The 14060-nt window shown below is 51.3% G+C and overlaps 1 protein-coding gene across 5 annotated transcripts in view; it reads left to right on the top strand.

Annotated features, from left to right (window-relative positions):
- The window catches only part of RPH3AL (rabphilin 3A like (without C2 domains)), a 137396-nt gene that overhangs the window by 45222 nt on the left and 78114 nt on the right, over positions 1-14060 (top strand). For all 5 annotated transcript variants that reach the window (XM_065909527.1, XM_065909528.1, XM_065909529.1 and 2 more), the window contains 3 exons: positions 4131-4242; positions 7749-7892; positions 10494-10623. In XM_065909527.1, coding sequence (XP_065765599.1) covers positions 4166-4242; positions 7749-7892; positions 10494-10623 — 351 coding nt within the window. In that variant the 5' untranslated portion in view covers positions 4131-4165. The remainder of the gene's footprint in view (positions 1-4130; positions 4243-7748; positions 7893-10493; positions 10624-14060) is intronic.

Raw genomic sequence — 14060 nt, 5'->3', positions numbered from 1 at the left:
TTGTTCAGTTGCTCAGTCATGGCCAGCTCTTTGCGACCCCATGGACTGCAGCACGCCAGGCTTCCCTGTCCTTCACCATCTCTCAGAGCTTGCTCAAACTTACGTCCATTGAGTCGGTGATGCCATCCAATGGTCTCATCCTCTGTTGTCCCCTTACCCTCCTGCCTTCAATCTTTCCCAGCATCAGGGTCTTTTCTAAAGAGTCAGCTCTTCTCATCAGGTGGCAAAGTATTGGAGTTTTCGCTTCAGCACCAGTCCTTCCAATGAATATTCAGGACTGATTTCCTTTAGGATTGACTGGTTTGATCTCCTTGCAGTCCAAGGGTCTCTCAAGAGTCTTCTCCAACACCACAGTTCAAAAGCATCCATTCTTCGACGCTTAGCCTTCTTTATGGTCTAGCTCTCACATCCATACGTGACTACTGGAAAAACCATAGCTTTGACTAGACAGACCTTTGTCGGCAAAGTAACATCTCTGCTTTTTAATATGCTGTCTAGGTTGGTCATAGCTTTTGTTTGGACAGAGAGATGTTAGTTTGGGGGTTCTCTTGACAGTGATCCTCAAACTCTAGCGCCCTAAGAAATGACCCAAAGGGGACAAAAGAGGTTTATTCCCTAGAGGCTCATTTAGAGCTGATGCGTTTGGGGCTGTGAGGAGCTGCTGTCTCCTGGAAGTCCTCACCTGTCCCGCCATAAAGAAGGTGGCATTGCAAGCATGAGAATGCAGGATCCCTTTCTGCCTCCTCCCCCTGCTCAGCTCCACTCCCTTTTGATTCAGAAGTGACTGCAGAAGATGGAATAATTCCTACCTCGAGGTTCTCTGACTTGCTCCTCCCTCTGGGATCACCACTGGTACATCCCTGCTTTCGTGGGGGTGCCTGGCAGAGCAGAGGGGCCACCTCCATACTCACTGTTCCTAGCTGCAGCAGTGGGCAGGAAGTCTCAGAGCCCGGCCAGCTAGTCCTGAAAGCAGTGGCCTGGGACATGTGGTGTCCCCTGCAGGCCTTGGCAAGAATGGCAGTACCTGTGAGGTGGTGGTAGTAGTGTGGTCCTTCAGTCCCGTCTGAACTCTAGCTCGCCAGGCTCCCCTGTTCATGGGATTCTCCAGGCAAGAATACTGGAGTGGGTAGCCATTCCCTTCTCCAGGGGATCTTCCTGACCCAGAGATCAAACCTGGGTCTCCAGCATTCTAGGCAGAATCTGTGAGGAGATGGACTGCCAGTTAGCCACGGGCTCAGCCTGTCCCCATCAGGGAGACCCCATCACTTCCATTTCTTCATGCTCCCAGAATATTTTTAAAAAAATAATAATAAGGAAACAGGGCTACTGAGTTATAGTATGTTTTCTAATGTTTACTTGGAACAGAGTAAGGCGTTTCACACCCATGCAGCAGTGTGACTGCGCTATTCACAAGACAACAGAACTTTAAAACAACAACAAGAAAACAAACCATAGCTGGAAGTGGGGCTGGTTTAAAGCTGTTTGATGAGCATGTCGTTTTTGACCCCGCCTGTGTTTTCCTGAACTGGATGTGAGCCTTATTTGGGAGAAGGTCAAGACTTGGGGGGTGGTATCGACAGCCCTCCCAGCACTGAATCTGGCCCTGGGGTCTCCCCAGGGAGCTCCCCAAACAGCTCATCGGGGTCTCTCTCTCAAGGTGGCTGGCAGTGGGGAGTGGGTGCCTAGATCACCCCAGTGAGACAGAGAGACCTCTGTGGTCAAGGTCTGGGCTTGGTCCTTGTGGGGGTCAGTTAGCAGCAGCCTGCATGCCGCCCCCTGCTGGTCATCACAGAAATGGGTGACGACCATCTGGAGCAACAGCTCTCAAACCGCAGTGCAGTGATTTCGGGGGGGTTCCCAGTGCCCTTCAGGGGGTCCACAAGGTCAAAAATACTTTCTTCTTCATCATCATCACAATATACTTGGTCAAATTCTTTAAAATATACAGATGAAAAATTCATTGACCTGATTTCAAACACCACATTGGAACTAATCTTTAAAGATAACTGTCATCTGTTGAGTTTGGGTGCAGAACGAAAGAAGATCGTCCACAATTATCTAGGAAGGCTAAATACACTTCACCCTATTCCAACTATAGGACGTACCCGTGAGAATCTGGATGTCCTTTATGTACTTTAACAAAACTACGTATCACAAAACATTGATTGAAATGTCAGACATGAAACTGTCCTTTGTTAAGCCAAATATTACATAGATTTGTTAAAATGCAAAACAATCCCATTATTCTCACTAATTGCTTTTGTTTTGAAAATACAGTTTTTAAATATGTGAGTACCTTGTGGGTTTATTATATTTCGATGACTTAACAATTTAAATTTTTTTTCAGTGTTCATTTCTAATCTGGTAAATAGCAATAAATATAGCCCATATCCTTTGGAGTTCTCAAGAATTTTTTTTATCAGTTTAGTGAGATGTAGTTCACATATCGTAAATTTCAGACATTTAAAGTATACAAGATAGTGGTTTTAGTGAATTCACAATCTGTGCAAGCATCCTGCATGCATGCAAGCATGCATGGACACTTCAGTCGTGTCCGACTCTTTGTGACCCCATGGACTGTAGCCCACCAGGCTCCTCTGTCCATGGGATTCTCCAGGCAAGTATACTAGAGTGGGTTGCCATACCCTCCTCCAGGGGATCTTCCTGACCCAAGGATTGAACCTGCATCTCTTCGCGTCTCCTGCACTGGCAGGCAAGATCTTAACCTCTACAGCCACCTGGGAAGCCCACACAACCATCACCGCTGTCTAATTCCAGAACATTTCCATCATCCGATAAAGGACCCTGAGCCCATTAGCAGTCACTCCCATTCCTCCCTCCCCGCCACCCCCAGCCCCTGGCAACCACTAACCTACTTTCTGTCTTTATGAATTGGCCTGTTCTGGACATTTCACATAAATAGAACCATATGCTATGTGGTCTTTTGTAACTGGCTCCTTTCACTTATCATGTTTTCAAGGTTCATCCGTGTTGTAGCCTGTGTCAGTTCTCTGGTCCCTTTTATGGCCAAACATTCCATTATACAGACATGCCACATTTTATCCATCCATCAGTTGACGGACATTTGAACTGTTTCTACTTTTTGGCAATTATGTATAGGGCTGCTGTGAATATTCATGTAAAAGTTTGTGTATGGACATATGTTTTCAGTCTTCTTGGGTTTATACCTCAAAGCCCTTTCTGGGTCATATGGTAATAACTGTATGTAACACTTAAAGAACTGCCGAACTAATTTTAAAAAATGTAAAGGAGTCGTGTTTGAGAACCACTGGTCTGGAGGGAATGAGACTAGGGGAGTGTGGAGAACTCAGTACTGCCCCTCATCTTTGCTCTGGAATTAGGATTTCCTCAAACTCAGCGCTCTCTCTCTTCCCCTCCTTACTATCTCCCCAACACATATCCTTTTTAAAAATTATTTATTTATTTGGCTGAGCCGGGTCTTAGGTGGGGCATGTGGGTCTTCAGTCTTCCTTTTGGCATGTGAGATCTTCAGTGGAGGCATGTAGGACCAGGGGTCGAACCCGGGCCCCCTGCTTTGGGAGCACAGAGTCTTAGCCACTGAGCCACCAGGGAAGTCCCCCCACAACACATATCCTCGGTGGTAAGGAGAAAGCCAGCTCAGCTCAACTGCACAAGTGAAACCACCAGCACGCTCTGCAGCAGGGCCCCCTTCCTTCAGGATTTCCGAGGGGCCGTGTTCATTGTGGTCCCAGGGCAGTAAAGCAGGGGTGGTACCTGGAGGGTGCAAATGCCCTCGGGGCTTGCCTGCCAAGTTGAAAACCTCAGACGCATGCCTCTTCTTTCCTTTCTGATTCTGTCCCTTTGATGTCCTGTCGGTCAAGTCCAACCTTGTCACTTAGCTGCATGAGCCACCTAGCTACCCCCCACCCCAGAATCAGGAGTCTTTGAAAGAGGAACCTTGAGGGAATAGCATTTAATTGGAGGGGTGATTCTGCTGGTGAGAGTCCAAACATCACTGGAGACGGGGTGGGGCGGCAGCGGAGGGGAATAGGTTGGAAGTACCCGTGTTTGGTGTCTGAGGGACCCCATCTGCCATGTGCACCCCAGCCAATGACGTGCTCTTTCTTTTCCCCTCTTTCTTATCTCAGATGTGACTCCCCGCCCTGGCTGGCCACTCTAAACCATGGCCGACACCATCTTCGGCAGTGGCTGTGATCAGTGGGTTTGCCCCAATGATCGGCAGCTTGCCCTGCGAGCCAAGTAAGTACTTCTCAGGCTTGGCCGGGCCCTCCCTTCCCTCCTCTTCCCAACTCCCCTCCTTTCCTTGACAAGATTCAATGCCAGGGCTTCACAAGGAGCAATTTGAAGACAAGTGCCCGCCTTAGCGCAGCAGTAAAGAATCTGCCTGCAGTACAGGAGACACGGGTTCAATCCCTGGGTCAAGAAGATTCCCCTGGAGAAGGAAATGGCAACCCACGCCAGTACTCTTGCATGGGAAATCCTATGGACAGAGGAGCCTGGTGGATTATAGTCCAGGGATTGCAAAGAGTCAGATATGACTGAGCAACTAAACAACAAACAACAACTCCTGTCTAATACACACCACACTCCTGGCCTTGAGCTGGGCACCATTCACTCATTCCATCATATGGAACGGATTCCCATTTCTCAGATGAGGACAGGAGACTGAGGTCCTCACTGGCATCGCCTACCTTGTGAGTGGCGGGACTGGGGCTTCCCCGGGTCCGCCTGACTCTCATGCCTATGTTCTTTGGACCACAGTAGACTTCAGGGAGCCAGACCATTTCCTTTGCCTTCTCTGTGAAGAGTAGAAATCCCCTGTCACTGAGCTTCAGACCCTGAGTCCCAGACAGCGGGGAGCCTTTGATCTCCGGATGCCCGCTTCATATTTGAGCACCTGGCCCCAGCAGACAGGACAGACCAGAGAAAGGCTTGTCAAACTTATGAAGAGCTGCCCTCTGGATTGAAGCACACAGCCAGCCTCGAAGCATCCCAGCTCTCGGCCCTACCTAGGTCAGGGTTTCTCTGCCCGTGGTTTGCCCCGTTTTCCTTTTACCTCTCAACCTGGTGACTCCCTCAGCTGCACTTAAATCAGCCCATCTCGCCACACTGTCCCCACTGCCCCATGGCTGGAGACCAGGGGCCCCCAGATGCCTCTTTGGCCTTCCAGTCTCCTCCTGTCCCTCCAGGGGAGTCAGAGGTCCCAGGGATCAGATAAACCCAAAAATGCTGCTCCATCTGTCAAATCCATGCCGAATACAGGAGCCTGCATTTCCCCAACTGGGACCAAGTTCAAGACATTTGCAATTAGATATTGTGAGCCTGCGGGGGACAGAGCTGAAACATCAAAGGAGAGAAAAATTAATCCAGAATGCCCAAGACGAGTGGAGTCCTGTGTGATTTGCAGGATTCTCTGCACCACAGTTAATTTGTCCCTCTCACCAGGGTGGCTCAGCTCTTTTAGCCCCCACGTGGCCCCTGCAGTGGGGAGACCAGGGATGAAACCATCCTTTCTTCCTCTCTCTTCTGACACCTGGCGAGATGATGTGTCCTCCACGGCTGGATGTGAGGAGCTGGGGAGAGCTGCGCTCTTGTAGGAGGGGCTGGCATGACTTCTGGTGATCCTGCCAGCCTCCCCTTCAGTTCTCCCTGACCTGTCTTGCACTCAGCAGCAGCCAGAAGCTGTCGTGGCACCTTTTAGAAGAGCAAATGCTTTCATCTCTCTCCAGGGTGTGCTGCCTTGTAATGCCAGGCTCCTTGTAATGCTGGGCTCCTTAAAGGATAGTGTTACAACCCCCCGCAACCAGGTACTGTGTCTCTGGGAGGCTGGGGGAAGTTATCTTTTTTGGCTCCAGTTTAGAGTCTGTTCTCCCAGCTGCCATCACACATTTTCTAAACCCCTACTATGTGCCAGGACTATTGGACTGCAGTGAACAAGACCAATAGGGTCCCTTGTCTTCACGCACTAATGGGGAGCAGTGAGCATAATACACACAGTTATTCATGTGCAGCTGCTTTGTTGGTAGAAATAGGCAGTCAGGTGAAGCGTGGTGCTAATAATCTAGGGTTTTGGGGAGGTCTCCCTGAGAGTGTGATGCTTATGTTGAATCCTGGAGGAGAGGGGTAAATACTAGCTGAAAATATGGGGGAAGCACATCTAGGCAGAAGGAACAGTAAGTGCAAAGGTCCTGAGGTAGAAGGGACATGGCCTGCAGAGACCTGGCAGGAGGTCAGGGTGGCTGGAATGCAGAGTGAGGGGCTGAATGGCTTGCAAGGAAGATGGAGAGGTGGGCAGGGGCCAGATGGGGCTGGGTGCAGCCCTCAGGACTCCCATTCTAAGGGGGAGACAGAAGGACCTACCTTGCCTTGTAATAATGTTTAAGCCTCATGTTGGAGCTATGCCCAGGCCTTAGGGAACTCCGAGAATTCGCTCTCCTTAAGCCATTTTGGAGGGGATCAAGGAAAAGCCTCCTATAAAGACCATGTCTAAAAGACGTCCTAAAAAAGAAAGGGAGTGAGTCAGTGGAAATGAGGCTTAGGGAGAGGGGCAGGCACCCCAGGAGGAGGGTACAGCTTGAGCAAAGGCCTGGAGACAGTGCACAGCCTGGAGCACAAGGGAGGCAGGAGCAGTTGGTGGTGAGGCCCTGTGCAAGGCCCGCAGTCGGGGGGCGTGCTGATGGGCACTGGGCGCCGCCAAAGGGTCTTCCTCGGGATTTGCCGCTCTGGGTACATCTGGCAGCCCTGAGTCAGCCTCCTTTGTCTATGTGGAGGGGTGCCACAGTGGGGTGCCCTGGGGGAGCCTGGCATGGCTCTCGGCAGCTACCAGATATGAACTACCTAGGCCAGGAAGCCTTCTGACCTCGGACTTGCCTTTGCAAAGGCGTCTAGCTGCACCCTGCCGCTTCCCTGCTCTGAGAGATGGGGAGGCCTGCCTTGCAGGATGCCAGGGCTCCGGTGGGGAGATGGTCTGCAGAGCCCTGGGCCGGGCCTCACCGTCGCTTCTCCTGAGCAGCTGTGACCCTCCTGCTCTGAGTCCCTCTAGTTTTCAAAACGCTGCATGAATCTCCTTTTATCCTCAGCATCTTTTTTTTTTTTTTAATCTATATGTAATTTTATTTATCTGTTTTTATTTGTGGCTCTGCGTGGTCTTGGTTGCTGTGTGGGCTTTTCTCTGGTTTTGGCGAGGAGAGGCCACTCTCTAGTTGTGGAGCACAGGCTTTTTCATTGCAGTGGCTTTTCTTGTTGCAGAGGACAGGCTCTCGAGCATGCGGACTTCAGGAATTGTGGCTCCTGGGCTCTGGAGTACAGACTCAGTAGTTGTGGCGTGGGGGCTTAGTTGCTCCACGGCAGGTGGGGTCTTCCCAGACCAGGATGGAGCCCATGTCTCCCACGTTGACAGGCAGATTCTTTACCACTGAGCCACCACGGAAGCCCTCAGTGTGTGTGTAACCCAATCGATGATCTTTCCTGTCCATCTTGCTTTCTTACAAGACTCAGATCCAGGTGCTCAGTCTTCCCCTGATCGTCTTCCCTCGAAACCTCTTGTGCTGTGGCCTTTTGTACATTCCTTGCCCCGCCCCCCGCCAGATACTAAGGGCCTGCTGCCGGCCTCGTGGGGCCCAGGAGCTGGTGGGTGGCCGAGGCAGCATTTGGAGACTGGCAGGCGCCCGTCTCGGGGGCCTTGGTGGGTGTGGTGGGGCACCAGCTTGCACCGGGGCTGGACTTGTGTGCTATGCTCTCTCCAGGCTGCACACCGGCTGGTCTGTGCACACCTACCAGACAGAGAAGCAGAGGAAGAGCCAGAGCCTCAGCCCGGCTGAGGTGGAGGCCATCCTGCAGGTCATCCAGAGGGCCGAGCGCCTCGACATCCTGGAGCAGCAGAGGGTCGGGTAAGGGCTGCTCCTGAGAGGGGGCAGAAGTGGGGCCTGGAGAGGGAGGCAGGGCAGTCAGTGCCAGATCGGCGGGCTGAGAGTCTGGCACGCTGGGTCCTCATGCCAGCTTGTCACTGGGAATGAGTCAACTCAGCCTGAACACCCCGGGACTGTAATAGATTCTTAACCCAGCCTGTCCGAGCCTCAGTATACCCCTCTGTAAGATGGGGATGGCAGCCTGGGCCCCAGGCTATGGGGAGGATGAGTGAGTGCAGCAAGATGCACTAGGGTCTGTTCAGCTCTGCGCATAGGAGGGTCACGGTGGTTCAGCCAGGGCAAGGATTTAGCAGAGGCTGAACTGTGGGTTCTCCCATCAGAGGCCATTAGGAGCCGCTCTCCAGCTTGTCTAAGCTCTCTTGGCCTCCGGCATCCGGAGCCGACTCCTACACAGCCTTCAGTTTTTGTTGTGTCTTTTTATTTGTTTAATTGCAAAAGCAATTCATATTTCCTAGACAGTCTGAAAAACACAGGCCGGCGCAAGCAGGAAGACAAAATGCAGGGCCCTGACAGGAATTAATTTGATTCTGGTCTCCTTGTTCTTTTTCTCTTTATCTTCTTCTATGAAATATATGATCATTTTGAAAAAATCAGACACTGTAGAAATGCAGAGTTCTAGAAAGTGAAAGCGCCAGTGCAGAGACCGCTGCTGCCCAGTTTATCGTGTGTGCCTAGCTTAATACAGACATGTTACTACTGTTTCATTACAGAAAGGGTTTGTAGCAGATGTCTGGCGCTCTTTTCCCCCTCCGCCCCTGGCTGGGGCCCCACCGCCTCTCAGACCTAGCCCGAGGGTCCAGCAAGGCTCGGAATGTCTCAGAGGTGCGGGTGCTGATGACTGACAGGCCAGCATCACATCCTTCGGGCTCCCCCAGGAGGGCGTGCAGGAGCCGGTGGAGGTGTTTCCCGTGGGCTCCCCTAAGCTGCGAGAAGCATTTGCACCCCACCTCCCCACCCTCATCCATCTGGGCTGTCTTCCCCGTGCTGCTCACGTTGTCTGGCTGTGTCGTAAGCACTGGGTTTGGCTGGGGCAGGAATGACCCAGGAGGCAGGAACTCATCTCAGAGAGAGGAGGTGTGTCCTGTGTATTTCCATGAGTGGGAGTCACAGGGCTGCACTGGTCGGGGGTGCCCCGAGAACAAGCAGGTCAGGCCAGGGTTGAAGCTGAGTTTATTCCTAGGACCCTGTAGGTCCCTGGAGGAGGGACAGTGACCACTGTGGAAGTCAGGAGTGTCTGCTGAGGACATGGGGGCAGAAGCAGCCTCAGTGCCCACTCTGCCCTCCCTTGGCCCCCAGGCAGGCCTTGATCACCCCAGGGGAGAGAGTGGAGTTGCCATGAGATGGGGGGCCTGGGTGTGGCCTCAGCTCTACCTCTGAAGAGGTGTGCCATCCTGGCAAGTGACATCACACCTTGGAGCCTCAGTCTTCTCATCTTTAAAATGGGGGGAGGGGGACAGCATCCTCCTTGATGGAGGATTGTGAGGGTTACAGGAGACAGTGTACCCACACACTACCCTCCATGTGTTTAAGAATTTTCACTGAGGGAATTCCCTGGTGGTCCCTGGTTAAGACTCTGAGTCTTAACCTGATCAAACCCAGGAGGCCAGGGTTTGATCCCTGATCGGGGAACTAAGATCCTGCATGAAGCAGCCAAAAAAAATAATAATTTTTGCTGAGAATCAACTGGACGCTGGAGACACAGCGGCCAATGGAAAAGAAGTGGCCACATATTGTGGGTGTGACAGTATTGTATGACAGGTTGTCACAAAACAGGGGTCACAGTGGGCTGAGGGGCTGTGTAATCTGGCCCCTCCTGGCCCCCCTGCCTCCTTTGTCCCAAGCAGTATAGTGCCCCCACCCCACCCCCAGCCACCTTACTGCTCCAGCGCTCCAGGGCTTTGCTCTTGTCTTCCCTGCCCCCCTGTCTGGGATGCTCCACCAGCTCTTCACACATTCGGTCCTTGTCATCCTTCCCCTCTCAGTTCAGATGTCCTCAGAGAGGCCTTCACTGACCACCATCCAACATGTCCTGCCCCCTCCCACCCCGGCTTATTCTATTTCATAACCCCTCCCCCTCTCTGAGGCCCCTTTGCTTGTTTTTTATATTTTCTCGTTTATTTGGCTGTGCCAGGTCTTAGTTGCGGCACTCGGGATCTTTAGTTGCAACATGTGGGCTCTAGTTTCCTGACCAGGGGTCGAACCCAGGCCCCTGACATGGGGAGTGAGAAGTCTTAGCCAGTGGACTGCCAGGGAAGTCCTTCACTTTGCTTGTTTATAGACTCTCTCTCATTATGAAGCATAAACTCCACGAGAGCAGAGGCTGTGTCCCTCTCTGTCTTATTTTCTACAACATTCCTAGTGTCTGGCATACTGTAGGCACCCCGTTCAATGGTGGGTGAGTGAATGAATGACTGGGAATTAGCCAGGGGAAGTAGTGGGCAGGGAAAATGCCGAAGGTGAGGGAATGGCCCTGGGACCTGGTATGGTGTGGGGGCCCCGAGGCTGCCGGGCCCGGGCAGGAGACGAAGCCCACACCGTCTGACCCTGTGTCCTATGCCGCAGGCGGCTGGTGGAGCGGCTGGAGACCATGAGGCGCCACGTGATGGGGAACGGCCTCTCCCAGTGTCTGCTCTGCGGGGAGGTACTGGGCTTCCTCGGCAGCTCCTCCGTGTTCTGCCAAGACTGCAGGAAGGTAAGGCCCTGCTCCGGCTTGCTCTGCCGCTTTGTGGCTTTGCGTCCTGACTCCCAGGAGAGTGTATCTGTGTTTGTGCATACGTGTGTGCGGGCCTCCCTGGTGCTCAGCAGTAAAGAACCCACCTGCCCATGCGGGAGACGCAGGTTCAATCCCTGGGTCAGGAAGATCCCCTGGAGAAGGAGATGGCCACCCACTCCAGCAGTCTTGCCTGGGAAGTCCCATGGACAGGGTGCCTGGCGGGCTACAGTCATGGGGTCGCAGAGAGTCAGACTTGACTTAGCGACTAAACGATAGATGTGTGCATACATGGCATCCTACACTTCATGGCAAGAAGGAGTGGGGCCTGAAGGTCAAATGGCTAGGCTTCTAGTGCCAGCTCTGGGGAGTAGCGTATGAATTCAGCTCTTCTAGTAGCTGCGTGACTCCAGAAAGCTTATTTACTATGTCAAGCCTCACTTATATAATAGGGACAGTGATAATATATACCTTAGAGAGTTGTGAGGATTAGATAGTATATGCCAAGTTCTTAAAACCTTGTTTGGCACATAAGTACTCAGTAAATGTTATTAGTTGTTTTAAATAAATGCAGTTTTCCTCGGGGCCAAACAGTTTGCTAAGATTATCCTTCCTATCCTGTTGGTCGACTCTCTTGATCCCTGGCAACTCAAATGAGTAGCAAGTCCAAGTGGATTTTCTCCTTTTCTTGTACTCCACTGATCGTTCTAAACTATGCCATATATAAAATTGTTTCCTATTGAATCCAAGATTTCTTGAAATAGCTTTTTAAAAATGTTAGGTGTTTATTTTTATCTGTGCCGGGTCTTCGTTGCTACGCGGGCTTTCTTTAGTTGCGGCAAGCAGGGGCTGCTGTCCAATTGTGGCTTCTCTTTGTGGTGGCTTCTCTTGCTGCGGAGCAGGGACTCTAGGGCGCTGGAGCTTCAGTAGTCATGGCATGTGGGCTCAGCAGTTGCGGCTTCCCGGCTCTAGAGCACAGGCTCAGTAGTTGTGGTGTATGGGTTTCGTTGTTCTGTAACATGTGGGATCTTCCCAACCAGGGATAGAGCAAGAGTCTCCTGCACCGGCAGGCAGATTCTTTACCACTGAGCCGTCAGGGAAGCACCTTAACATAACTTCATGTTTTTCCTGGCATTTCTAATTGCCTTTCTTTTCTTATTGACCGAAGAATAATGTGCCTTCTAATCCTCAAGGTTTCTTAGCATCTGAATTTTACTCTCTATTGCATGAAGCCTACTTTTTTTTTCCCCCCTTCCAGAATCTCTTCTAGACTCTTATTCCTGCTCTAGCCTTTAGTCGTTATTGCGTAGGTGTCATCATGGGACCTTGCTTTACTGCCCTCCTAGGTTAGAAGCACTGGTCCCAAGATACCATGACTTTTTCCTTTTTTGTTTTTCACTCTGGTTTCACTAGAACCCATCCTCAAGTAACTTGCATGTGCTAGATATTATTTTAAGCCTGGAGTTATTTTGGTAAACAAGACAGATAAAGAACCTTCTCTCTTGAGAGTACATGAGTGAGGGAACCAAAAACAAGTCATTATCAAATAGATAAGATTTCAGGAAGAAATAAATTCTGGGAAGAAGTAAGAGGGCAGAGAAGATTGGGGGTGCAACAGGGCATTAATAGTTGAAAGGACTGTAAAATATGGGAACATCAAAGAAGTGAACAGGGATTTTGCAACACAGAGGCCATTGGCAGTCTTGACAAGGGCATTTTCAGTGATGTTTAAAAGCTGGATGAGAGAACCAAGGTGCAAAGAAGTTAATGTACCAAATGAATGGATGGGAAAGACAGAATTTCAGCTAAACCTCTTTTCCCCTGTCCTGTCACATGTGGTAAACTGGGCTGAGGAATGTTGATTAACTGGTGAGAGGTCCAAGAACACTGGAGGAGCGTCAGGGGCCTGAGTGTCGGGAAGGGTGGGCACTGCTCCTCCATAAGCCTCCATAGGTCTGGACCAGATAAATACCAGCAAGGTAATGGACATAGGGACTCTGGAGCATCTTGCTCCCAGCACCTGGGCAGGTTCTATTATGAGACTTCCACCTTCTTCTGCCCATCAACCCCACAATTGCTGTAAATGTCTGGGTTTGCGGGACCATGAAGAGGGGGTCAGAGCCTTGTCTCCATCCCCTGGAAAAGTCTGGGGCCTCTCCCCCAGAGGCCAGTCACTACCCCCGGTTGCTGACGGGTTAATGCCAGCTACTCCCTGCAGAGCCATTGCCTTGGTAACAGCAGGGATCCCAGGGGAGGACCTCAGTGGATGAGGGGGTGGGAGATGCTCTTTCAAGGATACCGTCACCATCCCCACCCCAGGGTACCCTGGAGCGCCGGGCTGGTCCAGAGGATGTTTCCAGTTGAAGTCGTTCTTATTTTGCGTCAGGCTGAGGACTTGGTCCTGGCTTGGGTGGCGAGAGGAAGTCTGCTGAGCTTCTAGGGGGACTTGTTCTTGGATGACAGTAGGAGGAGAGGGTGGCAGCTGGGGCCACTGCTGAATGATGGGCATTTGGGGGATGATCTTTAACCATCCATGAGAAGGCTGTGTCATTCATTCAGTCATTCATTTTCCCTTTATGCAAATAGTAGAGGGCCTGCTGCGTGCAGGCCCTGTTTTAGGTGCTAGAAGTGCCATGAGCAAGATAAAGCCCTTGCTGTCATGGAGCTTGTTTGCCAGGGGTGGGAGAAGACAGACAATAAACAAGTATATGTAACGTCAGGTAGACTGAGGACTCTGTAGTCAATTAAAACAAGGCGATGCTGTAGAGCATGCCTGGGTGCTCAGGGAAAGCCTCTCTGTGAGCTCAGACCTTACCACGAGCAGGAGCCAGCCCCACGAAGACCCAGGTAGAAGGGTGTTGCAGGCAGAGGGATCAGCAAGCACAAAGGCCTTGAGGCAGAAACCAACTGGGCATGTTCAGTGAACTAATGAAGGCATCTGGGGCAGAAGGAGGGAGAGCTGGGCACAGCTGATCACACAGAGCTTTGTAAGTCAAGGTCAGGAGTTGAGGTTTGACTTTAACTTTCATGGGATGCCAGTGGAACGTTTTAAGCAAGGATGTAACATGATCTGTTTTGTGTTGTTTTGTTTTGTTTTAAGAAAAAGTATTTTATTTATTTGGTTGCACTAGGTCTTAGTTGCCGCATGCAAGATCTTTAGTTGTGGCATGTGGGATCTAGCTCCCCCACCAGGAACTGAACCTGAACCCCCTCCATTGAGAACGAGAAGTGTTAGCCACGGGCCCACCAGGACAGTCCCTGTTTTGTGTGTTTAAGAAATTCACCAGCTGCTGTCTGGTGAGTGCATCGCAGGGGGATGTGGAGTGAAAACAGGAGATGAGTTCGGTGGCAGTGGCTGTCGTTGGGAGATGCTGAGGTTGGGGACAAGGTAACATAGGGATGGGGGCCATATGCTAAGA

Source organism: Muntiacus reevesi, chromosome 18, assembly GCF_963930625.1.
Source record: "Muntiacus reevesi chromosome 18, mMunRee1.1, whole genome shotgun sequence".
NCBI lineage: Eukaryota > Metazoa > Chordata > Mammalia > Artiodactyla > Cervidae > Muntiacus > Muntiacus reevesi.
Note: the sequence above shows the minus strand (reverse complement) of the source record. Positions and strands in the feature narration are given on the sequence as shown.